At 47.5% G+C, this 14,374-nt stretch overlaps 1 protein-coding gene and 1 pseudogene across 5 annotated transcripts in view; both read right to left on the bottom strand.

The window, feature by feature from the left end:
* Positions 1-14,374, bottom strand: part of MAPK1 (mitogen-activated protein kinase 1) — a 135,622-nt gene that overhangs the window by 19,249 nt on the left and 101,999 nt on the right. For 3 of the 4 annotated variants that reach the window (XM_015149801.3, XM_077950744.1, XM_077950745.1), the window contains one exon: positions 6,194-10,117. The exons of the other annotated variant lie outside the window; for it this stretch is intronic. Coding sequence is in view for 1 of the 3 variants with exons in the window: in XM_077950744.1 (XP_077806870.1) it covers positions 10,058-10,117 (60 nt within the window). In the remaining 2 variants the exon portion in view is untranslated. Of the gene's footprint in view, positions 1-6,193; positions 10,118-14,374 lie in introns of those variants that run through there. 4 annotated transcript variants of the gene reach the window in all.
* LOC114669724 (metallothionein-1E pseudogene) lies at positions 899-1,189 on the bottom strand (annotated as a pseudogene). Its single transcript, XR_003719941.2, has one exon. The product of XR_003719941.2 is annotated as a metallothionein-1E pseudogene (transcript).

Here is a 14,374-nt window from a genome sequence, read left to right as displayed (position 1 = left end):
CTCAGTATGCTTTTTGGCGGGATCATCCAAACTCGTCATCAGCGAGCAACAAAGGGCTGCCAGGGGGGTGTGCATGCTACCCCACCCAGGTCAGCACAGTCACGCTCGCCCTGGGGGAGGACATGCAGCCACTGTGACCCCACTGTCACTCACCAACCAGTGACTCTGGTGTCTGCTTGGTGGGAGTCTAATTCTCCCTCTCTGAAAAAACGCAATGCCTTGGGTCGGCCTTGTCCTTGCAGAACCGTCTTCGCTTCAGTCTATCCAAGGCTCTCTTCCCATCAGAGAAGAGCCGGTCACACTGTGGCTGGCTCCCTCCCCAGGGCCTGGCTGATGGTCCTGGGAGGGGCCGCAGCACAGGAGGCACATGTGCAGGCCACCTGCTCACCCTCTTTTCCACTTTCATCGCTTGTGAGAAAACAGAAACAAGAAAGAGGCTGCGTCCTTATCTGCCTCTCCTGCCTGCTGATTCCATTCGTATTCTGTGTTGCCTGCACATCGCAGGCAGCAATAGCTTTCTCCTCAGAATTCACTTTGGCAGCCAAGCCCCCTTGCAGCTCCTCCTTGCCCTGTGCTCCCCTCTTTGGTAGGCGCCCTTTGAACACTGTGCCCCCAGCCTTGGGGCCCCGTTTCCCAGCAACGCTGAGTCCAGGGTGCTAATCCCCTGGTGCCTTCTGGCCACGGGCAGCCTTCACTGACAGTATGACTTTCTCCCATTTGAAATCTGCATTGGCCCAGCCTTTCTTTCTTAACTGAGACGTTGCAGATTTATGGAATTTTTTTTTTTCAAGTCAAAATTCTTTTATGACAATAAAACAATCACATATTTAATATAAAAAGAAATGCAGAAAATGGCTCAGGGTTGTATTAAAAAAAAAATCCAGGTTGTGCAGGTTGCTGTATTTACATCTGGGAGCAGAGCTGTCCCCACATCAGGCACAGCAGCTGCACTTCTCCGACGCCCCTTTGCAGACACGGCCCTGGGCACACTTGGCACAGCCCACGGGGCAGCAGGAGCAGCAGCTCTTCTTGCAGGAGGTGCATTTGCACTCTTTGCACTTGCAGGAGCCGGCGCACGTGCAGGAACCACCAGTGGCGCAGGAGCAGTTGGGGTCCATTTCGAGCCAAGGAGATGCTGGAGCTCCCACCGGTAAGGCAAAAACGCAGTCAGGCAGTTGGAAAGTGCACTCTTTTTTTTTTTTTTTTTGAGACAGAGTTCTCACTCTGACGCCCAGGCTGGAGTGCAGTGGCGCCATCTCGGCTCACCGCAACCTCCGCCTCCTGGGTTCAAGCGATTCTCACGCCTCAGCCTCCAAGTAACTGGGACTACAGGCATCCGCCACCACGCCCGGCCAGATTTATGGATTTTTGTTTCCAATCTAGCAGTGACAGAGCTTTTTCTAAAACTGTGGGAGTCTGTGCTGCTCTCATTCCTGCACTTATTCTCCTTTAAGCACTTACTGCATTTGTAATTTTAACTTTTTTTTTTTTTTTGAGATGGGGTCTTGCTCTGTCGCCCAGGCTGGAGTGCAGTGGCACAATCTCGGCTCATTGCAAGCTCCCCGCCTCCTGGGTTCATGCCATTCTCCTGCCTCAGCCTCCCGAGTAGCTGGGACTACAGGCACCCACCACCATGCCCGGCTTTTTTTTTTTTTTTTTGTATTTTTAGAAGAGGTGGGGTTTCACTGTGTTAGCCAGGATGGTCTCGATCTCTTGACCTCGTGATCCGCCCACCTTGGCCTCCCAAAGTGCTGGGATTACAGGTGTGAGCCACCGTGCCTGGCCAATTTTAACTTCTTTATATTAAATGGTTAAACTAACTAATGCCTGGCCTCTGGGAGGGCAGTCCCGTTTGTTTTGTTGACTGCAATACTCATCGCCTTACAAATGCATGTACTATCAGCCATTGCCTGCCCCTCCCCCATTTCTATGACTTCTCCAGTAGCCTTAGTCATCCTTTCTATACTTTTAAACTAGTTAGATGACTGTACTCAATTCCCTAGCGAGGCCTTCCTGCTGCCAACCTGACGGTGATGCCCGTGCTGCCAGCTCTCTGTCCTACCTTGGTCCACTGTGGAGGCGTTAACAGTCACCTGTGGTCTTGTTCTGTTTTCTCAATTGCTTAGTCTTTTGTAACATTTGCTGTCCTCTCTCAGTTCCCATCACCTTTTTTTGGCTCCTCTGTGCCAGGCACATTATGCTATCTGTGGGAGGTAGACAGGTTCCCACCCTTGCTTATTCGGAGCAGGGAAAGTTCTACTGATTTCATTTCATAAAAGAATACCAGTGATAAAAGTACTTGAAAACCACTGCTTTGTGGAATGGGTAATGCAGCAGACTTTCAAAAGCAATTTAGAAAACAAATTGTCGTCCAGGCTGGAGTGCAGTGGCACAATCATGGTTCACTGGAGCCTTGACCTCCCAGGTTCAAGCGATCCTCCAGCCTCAGTCTCCTTAGTAGTAGGCTCATGACACCACGCCTGGCTAATTTTTAATTTTTTTGCAGAGCTGGCGGGGTGAGGGGGGGGGTCCCATATGTTGCCCAGGCTGGTCTCGACCACCTGGGTTCAAGCAACCCACCTGCCTCAGCCTCCCAAAGTTCTGCAATTACAGGTGTGAACCACTGCACCCAGCCACAAAGCAATTCTTGAAAAGCAACCAGGGTTGGCTTCCAAATGCTCAGCCCTATCATGGGTCTCATCCTATGGCCTTAGTGCCTTCCTCCTCCTTGTGTAGTTGGTTCCATCTCAGAAAACCTACATTTCCTAGCCTGTAAAGCTTAGCCCACTCCCCATGGAATGGGAACAATTTAGTAGTTTAAAGGAAGTATTAAGAAAGAGCACTCTCTGGGATTAAAGAGGGGGCAGGCTGAAGGAATGATGGCACGGCCACTGGGTCACTGCCTGACTCTCCAAACTGGTCTCAGAACTGGCCCCTCTGCACATGGACTGCTAGCTCGAGGGCCCGCACTGCTGAATGGCAGCACATCTTCCTACAGTGCCCTGTTTCAGGCTTGAAAACTTTGCCCTCGTGTCCCAGGGCACCGCACACCTCCACACCCCTTCTTCACACATTCGGCTTCCCTTGTCCAGGGTCCCACCATAGAGGAGCCTCCCCTGCTTCACCCACCACTTTCACAGCTCACAACTGGCTTCTGTTACTGTCTGGTCTTACTAAACAAAAGGGGCAGTGGCTCCTTCTGGCCATGAAATTCAAGGATTCCTCCCCAACTTCTACCAAATCAGGTACTTCTCTTACCTAGTATTTAAATTTTGACATGTCTTACCCAAGCCTGTGTCCGGAGCATGGTGGTTCTGTACTGAGCTGATACTGCTGGGATTCCTGTGCTTGGGACACATCCCAGTCAACTCAAGGGAGAGCATCTGTAGGCCCGATGTGTGCATGTGGGACATTAAACTCCCTTAGACTCCAAATTTGGGTAAGAAATTAGGAAACAAGATGGAAGGAAGAAGGAAACAAAATAATTTCTCCAGGCATTGGTGATTAAAGATGCCTTTCCTTTCAAAGCAAGCAGGCTGCTGTTTTCTGTGTGTGCCCCGTAGTACTAGGGTGACTCTCAGAGTACAGGGAGTGACAGTGGCCCAGAGGGTCCTTCTGATACCCAGATAAAGACAAAACTTTGCTTTAAATGGAGAACTGTTACTGTTCACATTCTTGCTGTAATCATCAGCTTTTACACACAATTTGTGGATCCCCACAGAAATACCACAGGCCTTGTGCGGTGGCTCACACCTGTAATCCCAGCACTGTGGGAGGCTGAATCATCTGAGGTCAGGAGTTTGAGACCAGCCTGGCCAACATGGTGAAACCCTGTCTCTACTAAAAATACAAAAATTTGCCAGGTGTGGTGGCACGTGCCTGTAATCCCAGCTAGTTGGGAGGCTGAGGCAGGACAATTGCTTGACCCCAGGAGGCGGAGGTTGCAGTGAGCAGAGATCACGCCACTGCACTCCAGCCTGAGTGACAGAGCAAGACTGTCTCAAAAAAAATATTAAAAAAATAAATATCACAAAGCTACTGACATCGGTCTTCTTGGCCTGCATATGGCTGAAAGGTGTTTTCCCTTCCCCCAGGGACTGGCAGCTCCAGGCATTTCCTGAAAATGGGAATTGTCCTGCTGCAGACCCTGCTCCTGGCCTCTGGTGCTATGACATATTTGGCAGGAACTCAGTGACTGCTGAATGGATCTGGAGCAGATAAGAAAGCCAGTGTGAAGTCCCAAGGAAACCCACAGGATTGGCACTGGTGTCTTCCACTGGGTATTTTGTGACTAAAGCTGGACAAGGTCTTTCTTCCCTCCCTCCTTGCTCCTGCCACCACTGTACATAATGTCACCATCTGCGGTGAGGGTGATATAGCTGGCCTCACAGTTCCCCAGGCAGCCCTAGACAACTTTCTGCTCTCCATAGACACAGTCTAGACTGGCGATGCTGAGGCGCTCTACATCATTGTCCGGACATGGTGGGGTCTAGGACCACTGCCCACACATGCTCAGACACAGCAGATGCCCAGTCATGCAGTCTCCGCCCACATGCCACAGCCCCTCCACCAGCCCTGTGGTTGCATCCCACATGGTCTCCCCACTGCACCTCTTCCCCTTGGTCTTCTATTTAGCCCAGCCCAGCTAACATGACATGCAGGCAGGGGGTGTCCTAGCGTCATTGCAGGCCCTTCTGGTGGTGGGCAGTCCTCCTATTACAATTTTCACGGTGGCTCTGCCTCATCGTCAGCAGAGACCTTGTCTCCCACCTTCACCTGCAAAAGACAACGTCATAGGGCACGAGCTCCCTCCATTCTCTCCTCTCCACCTGAAAATGATACTGTCTTCAGCTGTCCTTGGCGCCAGACTCAAGAGAACGAGCCCTGTGTCCATCCTGGCCCCATGGGGCCCAGTGCCAGCATCCCCTCCACTGTTTCTCCGCCTCTCTCTCCTTCTTCCTAGAGTCAGGGATGCTAAGCCTGTCCCTAGGAAAACCCATCCCTGTGCTGCTCCTCTTTGGCCACTCCCAAACTATGTCCCCCTTGGCTTCGGGGCCGGGGCTGGGGGTCTACACTTGCCTCCACAGCCTAGGGGTGTTTCCTGTTCCCCTCAGATGGTCCAGGCGAGCTCTGAACGTGTTGGTTCTGAGTAAATACAGTGAACCAGCCAGCCTAGATACCGGCCCGAACTGCCATCTGGAACTGCTGAGCTACTGCTGAGAGGAGGAGCCCATCACAAAGCGGGGAAAATGGGACCAGGTTTCTCTGCTGAACAAGGAAGATGATTATTCTGATCGCTTTCTACAGAATCTGGACAACAGGGAAGAGTGTTAAGTCTCTCAGGGAAAGGGCCAGTGGAATACTCCCACAGTGCTTCAAATACCCCATTGCAAACTCCCAGTTTACGTGCGATCAGCTCACTTCCCTGAAGGTTTCTGACAGGAGGGTTTCCTCTCAGATTAGCAGATACGTCTGTTTGCAGGCATTTTGGTGAGACCTTACAACAAAATTTAATGAAATACAGCAGCATTTAAAAAGACTTGCTATTTACCGAGTACTTGCTTTGAAGTACTATGCTCAACAGTTGAAATGTATTTTTATAATCTTTACCATATACAAGGCAAGTAATACTGCTTCCACTTTACAGCTGACAGTTTGAAGCAGAGAAAGCAAGCAGAGACGCAGAATGACTGGCCCACAGCCAGCTGCAGTTCTAAGCAGGGGATAGTTCTGAACCCAGCTGGATGAGTCCCAGGCCTGTGCTCTTTCCACAACACCACATCCAAAACATTTTCCAGTATCTTTGTTTTGTAAATAAGTCATTGCATAATGCCCAATATTGGTAAGAACCAAATGTCCAAGAACCCCTATCTTTATGACTTCTTGCTCTGAAATAAGGGGTTGCCCAGGACATCTGCCCAGCAGTGGGGCTGCTGAAGTTCAGGAGAATGAGGAGATGGGTGTAGGCTCCGCCTACCTCCCCCCATAGGCAAAGGTCTGCAGAACCACCTGGAGAACCCTAGGGAGCACTGACATCCCCATTCAACTCAAGGAGCAGCTCACAGCCCTAACACAAGTTACCACACGCAGAGCAAATCTGGAAGACATCTGGGGAACGTAATGAAGGACTAGACAATTTCACGCTTTCACGAATGAAACTGCAATTAAACTATACATGCACGGTGCTGTGTTATTTTGGTAATACAGGGACACAATTTAATGATTCTAAGGATTTTTTTGTAGTTTTTTTTTTTACAAGTCAGGTGCCATAAACATTCAAATAATCCATCTTTTAAAAAGTACGTTTACAACATCAAAAGAATTAAGATGAAATATAAACCTTTCTACTTACAATTTTTATACAGATTAACCAAATCACAAATACCACAAATAAATGTTAATGTTAAATTGTAACAATATAATGAATAAACATTCAGATTCTTAATAAAATCTTCCTTTAACATTTTTTAACTTACCATTATGCTAAATAGTCTATGCAGAATTTTGGGGTGCAATACCAAGAAGGCACCAACAGTACAAAGCAGATACAAAGCAGTTTCAGAACTTTCTTGAGTGCTCTACACGGATAAACAGCACAAAAAAAGGCAACAAGCTTTAGGTAAACCTGGTGCAACCCTGGAGGACTTGCTCTGGATTTCCATTTGTTTCTGACCCATCGTGTCAAGGTGGATGACGTAAGAGAAACCGCATATTCACTGTGATAGCTTCTCATCTGCACTACAGGAGTATCATGTTTCAAACACCAGCATAACAATTTTAAAGCACAAATGCTTTAAAAATGTATAAGCGAAAGGATTGCTCAGATTTTCAAAACCATTACATTTACAAAAATATTTCCCTTAAACTTGGGATTGCTCCAAAACATTGATTTACAAATATAAAAGTATTATGGAAGGACTCAAAGCATGTGTGCATATGTATGTGTGTATTAACATACTGTTACCATACTATATAAAAGTTACCAATTTAAAAACCATATTAACATATAAGCAAATAAAGAGAAAACAGTCTCCTCTGAATGGTTGAAATATTATGTGGCATGCGGTGTGGGTAGTTTACCTTTGCGATTCCTTAGAGACAACCACTGGTGAGCCACATGTAGCTTGTCAAAGCTACCGGTTACATCTACACCCACTGCCTGCGCCCAAGAGCATAAGGAATGAGTGTGCACAGACCACACACTGTGCATGGCACACCGAATACACTATTCTTCTACCCAGATGCCACAATGTCTGCATATCTCTGCTAGCTTTGAGAACCTGTGTCAGGACAGAGTCCTCACGATGAGTTCTTTCAAATCCATCCCACTGGCTTGTTCGGTATTTCTTTTATACTAAATGAAAGGACTGGAATGTTTCAACAGGAATTTTTTGCTTACATTTTAGACACCAAAAAAGCTATTAGTCTGAAAGCTTATTTGAACATACTAATAGTGGAGGTGCTGTTCAGTGTCACTAATATGAACTAAGATGACCTAATCTGTACATTTTTACAAATGTAAGAAGAGCCAAAATGATGCATCTACTACACATGATAGTTAGCGCTTTTCATAGGTACCTTGGTTAGGACCATTCTCTGCCCTGTTACATTATGTTTGGCATGATTAATAAAAAGCACACAACTTATGGCTACAATGATTCTAGAATGAAGTTAGTGGTTTCATGCCAATCTGACTCCACAGTACCAGGAAGGGGAATGGGAAGGAGCTCATAGTCTCCAGATGTTAGTAGCCAAGGCTGTGGTTTTCTAATTAGAAGAGGATTGGAAATTAACCTCATAATACTAACTTTCCATTTAAAAAGTATAAAGAAACAAGAGTAATAAAACTGTCAATGTTTTAAAAATGAAAACTGACTTATCAGTGTTATCAGGTAACAGTCAAATTTCTGTGTCTTGTCAATGCTGTGTGGACCTTCAGATGGCAGCTCTGAGCACGCAAGTGAAAAGGGCGTATTTCAGGGCAAGAATAGAGATGTGGGTCTGTTTTCTGGGGATGAGCCGGCTATCCTTCCTCGGCCACAGGAGTGGTGAGCGTGAGCACCCTGGGCTGGGTGGTGAGGACTGCACGCTGCGGGGTGGCCCTTCCCAACACTCGGCTGTGCCCAGCAGCAGCTCTGGGGCACGCGGGCAGGCCCTCTTTAGAGAGAACCAGGGAATCCAACCTGAGATGGGGCTTCTTCGTTAGGGTTTGACAGAATATTTGAGACCTAAGATTGTGAATAAAGGAACATGACAGAATCGATTCTCTGCTGAGCAGAGGTAAAAAGGACCCTACAGAAACACCTTTCTAACTCATCTTATGTAAACCCAAGTGCTGGGCCAGTGCCTGGGTGGCAAAGTGAGGCCTGTGAGCATTTCTGTGTTCAGCACAACCTGAACCTGACTGTCCATTCAGACACGCTGATCCAGAGGAAAGCAACACTGAATCTTAACATGAATGTGAAGATAGAAGATGTACATTTATTTTCATGAATTACAAATGCGTTTCTGTTCGTATTAGCAGGCAGTCTTTATATAACCCATTCTCCATTGCTGTCAAAAATCAAACAAGAAAAAAGGACAGCTGAGAAATGAAAAGCTAAAAATAGAATTATTTTTCCTAAATGATCTGCTGGATAGCATTTTCTGTGGAACACAACTCAATCGAGGTAACAATAGAGTTTTCATTTCAATTGTAGGCATGTGGCACTTGGACAGTCATCTCTGCACAGAAAGCTGTAACAGTCATGCGAGGGTACAGTAATTATTGAACAAGGCAAATTTCTCACCACAGAGAGCAGTGGGGAAGTCAAGAGGAGGCACCGCACTGGGACAGAACACCGAGTCAACTCCACAGTACACAGTGGCAGGAACAAATACTTAAAGAGATCAGTAAAATATGGATAGAGCTCCAAACACGAGTTAGTGCTAGCTTTTTCTGACGGTCTGACTCAGCAGTATCAGAAATATTTGAGTACTTGACGACAAACAGTGCTTCATGTCATGAGCTCGTGGAGGGTTTATTACAAATTGTTATATTGTAGGTTGAAAAATGAACTTGAGATGCTGACATGCTGTAGAAGGAAAAAGAATTGTATACTTTCTTATTTAAAGACGCAGTGTTCCTCTCTGCTAAATCCTCAGGCATGGAACATGGTTACTGAAACACGCACATTTGAAGTAGCTCAAAGGCGTATGTGCACCAGCATGTGGAGTTCCACCCTGGGACATCCCCAGAAACCATCCACAGCTCAGCACTGCAACCTTTGTACTTCTCTCACCAAATGCCGAGTGAAGCTGCCACTTTAAATGTTTTTTTTGTAAGTCTTACAAACATTAAGTACTGCACATAATGCTTCTTGGCAAGTGTTACACCTCTATATGGTACAAGTGACCACAGTAAGTCTACAGAGTGACATTGCTGGGTGCAGTACTTCCTTTTTATTTAGAAAAATGACTGCATTTCTAAAAGCTGGGTCAATAGCACATACCTTATAGATGTTAGTGACTACCATGATATGAGAAAAGACGTGGACAAGTGCTCCCCAAGGATTCCCGAGACGGAAGCACTTGCTGCAGGCTGCAACATCAGCCAAGGTATTTCCACAAGCTCCTGCTCTGGGGCAACAGTTATGGTCAAAGGGTGAAGTGCAAATAAGGGGCTGTCACTGACTTAAAGTGCCCTAGGCAGTAGCCTTCCCTATCATAAAGTGAGATGCCAGTGACTCGAGACAACTGGGGAAGAATCTCTCTCTGGTGCGGCTGCATGGTCAGCAGGGCATCATGTAGAAAAGGATTCAGGAGAGGGAGGAACCACTGCATCTTTCAAACCAGAAAGCGGTTAGTGACTAAAGCAACAGTAAGCAGTAGGTGCACTGAAGTACATACTGCCGCAGGTCACCAATAGGTGACACACACAGGGCTGCCAGGAGGAATTCTCTGGACTGAAGAAATTCTTTGAAAGCATAAAAGCCACAACTACCAGAAACCGCCCCTCCAAACGGCTCAAAGGAGTCAAAGTGGATAAGCCAAGACGGGCTGGAGACAGGACCAGGGGTCAAGAACTGGGAAGAAGAATACCGATGTCTGAGCACGTCCAGTCCTCTGAGCCCTTGTCCTACAGAAACACAAACAGACCACTGAGTTAAGAGTGAGTCATGTGAAAACAACATTGTCATCAGCATCACAAAACACAAAAGTGACAAGAGTGAACCACATTAAAACAGCAGCAGCAGCAATAGCATCATGAAAATAGAAAAGGGAAAAAAAACTCCTGCAAAATGGCCATCTCATTGGACACACTTGGGCAAGAGTAACACACGGCAGTTCTGAAGGGGCCAGGGTCAGCCCTCACTCCACAGGCACCTTCTCTCAGACAGTTCTGAGGTGGTTTCCACAACACTCATAGATGAGAGACACCACTCCCCCAGCCTACACTGACTGCAGTGTTCCCAAGATGCCCTTTATTTATCATAAGATATCCAACACTAGTGCTCCCTTTGGCAGCACATATACTAAGATATCCAACACTACTCCATGGTCAAAATTAGAGTTTAAGGGCCTTTGTAAAATAATACATCTTTACGCAAAAGGGTCTTCTGCCGCCTCCTATTCTTAGCAAGTCTCTCTCTAAATGACCAGCTAGGACAGAGTTAACTGCACAGTCAGGGGACAGTGCCCTGTTAATAATGCTCACATTTTCTCTGACTGAGGGCGAAACAGTCCTGGTGGGAAGTGTGAGTGGGGGTAATGGGCTGGGGTTTTAGCAAGGAGCTGTGACTGGTTCCCACCGGCAGGAGAGGTGCTGATCACGCAGGTCAGAGGTGACCTGACAGCTATGTTCCCATGAGGCCTCTGAACCAGTGCCCTGAAAGGAAGCATTTCCCTCACTCTCTATGCCCGGCCAGGGCCCACCTGGAGTATCACACCAGGCAAGCACAAGCAGCACGCTTTCCCTGTTTTTCCAATGTCTCTACTTTTACTTGGAGAAATTCTATTCCAAACCAAATCTACTCCAACTGTTTACAGGCCAGTGGTTCTCAGATGCTAGCCTGGAAAGCACCTGGAGGGCTTGCTAGAACAGATTGCTAGGGGTGGGCACAGAGCAGCCACACCTGCAGAGCCACTGCCTCATGGCTTCCACTGTACATAATGAGTGAACTTCACTCCCAGCTATCGATCACTCTGTCCCATCCGGTTTTTTTTTTTGAGACAGTTTCACTCTGTTGCCCAGGCTAGAGTGCAGTAGTGCACTCTCGGCTCCCTGTAACCTCTGCCTCCCAGGTTCAAGTAATTCTCCTGCTGTAGCCTCCCAAATAGCTTGGACTACAGGCACCTCCTACTACACCCAGCTCATTTTTATATTTTTAGTAGAGGCAGGGTTTCATCATGTTGGCCAGACTGGTTTCCCTGACCTCAAATGATCCACTTACCTAGGCCTCCCAAAGTGCTGGGATTACAGGCATGAGCCACTGCACCCAGCCTGTCCCATCCTTAAAAATGTGAAAACAGCCACTCAAATAATGTTTTGCATTCTGTGGTTCGGATGAAGAAGGTGGAGAAGGCCACTGGGGCAACCAAGTGTCTCAAAATGCAAACAAAACAGACTCTTCCCTTTGGAGATTCTCATTGGTGTGAAATGTTTTCCAGCATGAAAATCTAGCAGAGTATCACTTATTATTTCACAGAGCACTTTCAGAGCTATGGTTTTCATCTGCCACTCAAGAGTTGGGGCAAGAAGAACGGGTGTTACAGCCAAACTGTGGACTTGGAGATGGGCTGAGAGGGAGAAGTAGTCTCTTTTATGTAGAGGTGAAATGCAGCCAAACCTATGGGTTGGCAGGATGTTAAGCTGCCCTAAAATGCTTTCATCTTCAATAAACCAAAGGAAAATGCGGTTCATGCCCCTACTGATCAATCCACCTGAGAAAACTCACAATCAGGCAGACGAAGAAGAAAGTTGAGCACTGACCTCTACCTTCACCCGCCTCACAGGGTAGGAGACTGAGGATATGGGCTGGGTAGGAATGAGGCTTGTCACAGGTAGTAGGCATGTTCAGTTTTTTTTTTTTTTTTGAGACGGAGTCTCGCTGTGTCTCCCGGGCTGGAGTGCAGTGGCGCTATCTCGGTTCACTGCAAGCTCCGCCTCCCAGGTTCACGCCGTTCTCCTGCCTCAGCCTCCCGAATAGTTGGACTACAGGCGCCTGCCACCACGCCCGGCTAACTTTTTGTATTTTTAGTAGAGACAGGGTTTCACCGTATTAGCCAGGATGGTCTTGATCTCCTGACCTCGTGATCCGCCTGCCTTGGCCTCCCAAACTGCTGGGATTACAGGCGTGAGCCACCGCGCCTGGCCGGCATGTTTAGTTTTTAAACTTGCCCATGGAAATTGACTCCCTTAAGCAAAACACAATGAATATACTTTGACCCTTTAAGATCTTTCGGCCAACACTACAAGTATCACTTGATTGCTTCCTCTACCAAAGGGGCCCCACAGCTGTGCTCTGTGGTCCTGGGGTGTTATGTTTCTAGGCCCTTCCTGCTGCAGCCAAATGGTCAACAGTGCCCTCCCAGTGTTCCCTTGTTTTATTACACGTTTACCTCCTGAGTTCTCCAATTTAGAGCTCCTGATCTCCGGTGTGTGGGCTGAAAACTCAGAGACAATGCTCCTTAGTATTGTGAATGAGTCCCGAGACCTTTCCCAGGGAGCAAGGCTAGTCACAGGCAGTGTGCAGCCTGCCACTGTTTCATGCTGGCAAACATTTCAAGAAAATGGTATTCTGGGTCCAAAATACCTGGATTCTCTGCTTAGTTTTGCTACTTGATGTACAATCTTGAGCAAAGTGCTCAAAGGCTCATGTCTTCAGTTTCCTCAATCATAAACATGGGATGCATGCTGACTTCCCAACATTCTGTTGTGATCACCAAAATGAAATGTTTATGAAAGAACCTATCCCATAGTTTAATCAGCCAACCCAGCCCCAGCTTCCCCTGGATTCATGTGATATTCTAGATGATTAAATTATAAGTCAGTCTAGATGTTGGCAACTTCCTTTGCAATGAATGGATAAAATGAGATGGGTTGATGGGTAGATAGAGGAACAGATGGACAGATCTATGAGAAAACTAGTAAGATATTAATGTTAACTGTATAATCTAGGTGGTGGGAATACGGCTGTCTACTGTAAATTCCTTCAACTTTTCAGAATAGTTGAAAACTGTCATTAAAAGAATGTTGGGGGAAAAATCATGCTATAAGCACACAGGGAGCATCTGTGTGTCTTTTGTGTCTGGAGCAAATGAACAACACACAGAGGTGACTGTCCTTGCCACGCTGGGACTCTCAGAGTGGTGGTGGACCCGACAGGGATACTGGTCCCCCGCCTTGCAAGGCTGGCTTCAGGAGGCTGTCAGCAACTGTGTCCTGTGGCCCCAGGAACAACCCTGCCGCTGTCTTGTCATCCTTGTGCCTGCGGTGCTGCCTGTCTCCAGTGGCCTGGCCAGCTGTCCCCCAAGTCCTTGCTCTCCGAGGTCCTCCTGCATCTTTACTGCCGCCAGAGTCACCTGAGCCATTGCTTCAGGTCAGGTAGCTACCTGTGAGGGAGAGCTGGGCTCCTGGGGAGGCAAAGGCCACAGCCTGGGCTGGCCTCTTTCTCTGCAGCCCCCTCTTGCTCTGCTGTCTGGCATGACCACCTTCCAGGTTCCACACAGCCGTGCCCCTCCCCAACCAGCAAAGAACCCAACTGTCAGGTTTCAGCTGCAGCCCAACTGCAAGTCGGCCACACTCTGCGAGGCTTTAATGTCTGCCTTACCCTCTGGGGCCCACCATGCCCGTGCCCACCACTGGGACTCTGTATACTCCTTGTTGTTTACATTTCCTGCTATGAGGCTGCTGGAAAGCAAAGCCTGTGTCTTATTCATCTTTGTTACCTTCCTAACTGGCAAAAGGAAGTGCTCAATGCTGATTAAGTGATGAAAAATGAATTATCACGTCAACCCCAGAAGCTCTTTTATACTAAAAATGTGCATAGTTGTGTCTGTGTGCCTTTCTCCCCTACTATGGGCCCCTTTGAGGCCGCATTTAGATCCTGCTTGCTCCGCTTGCTCTTGGTGTCTAAGGTAGACTAAGCAGGCAGCACGCCTGACCTCAAGCGACAGAGAAGATGAGATGATCACAGACCACCACCTGGCTGAGGGAAAATGACTGTGAAAGGAATTGTGAAGGAAGAAAAGCAACAGAGGTTGCTCAGTTCCATCTTCTAGGTTCTGTAAAGGGCAAAAGAGTAAACCTCTCAGGCCTCATAGGCCATCCAGGTCTGTTGTGACTACCCCACTCCACCGCTGTAGAGGAAAGGCAGCAAAGGTAACCTGTGAG

Source organism: Macaca mulatta, chromosome 10 (assembly GCF_049350105.2).
Source record: "Macaca mulatta isolate MMU2019108-1 chromosome 10, T2T-MMU8v2.0, whole genome shotgun sequence".
Lineage (NCBI taxonomy): Eukaryota > Metazoa > Chordata > Mammalia > Primates > Cercopithecidae > Macaca > Macaca mulatta.
This window is presented reverse-complemented; position numbering and strand designations above follow the sequence as displayed.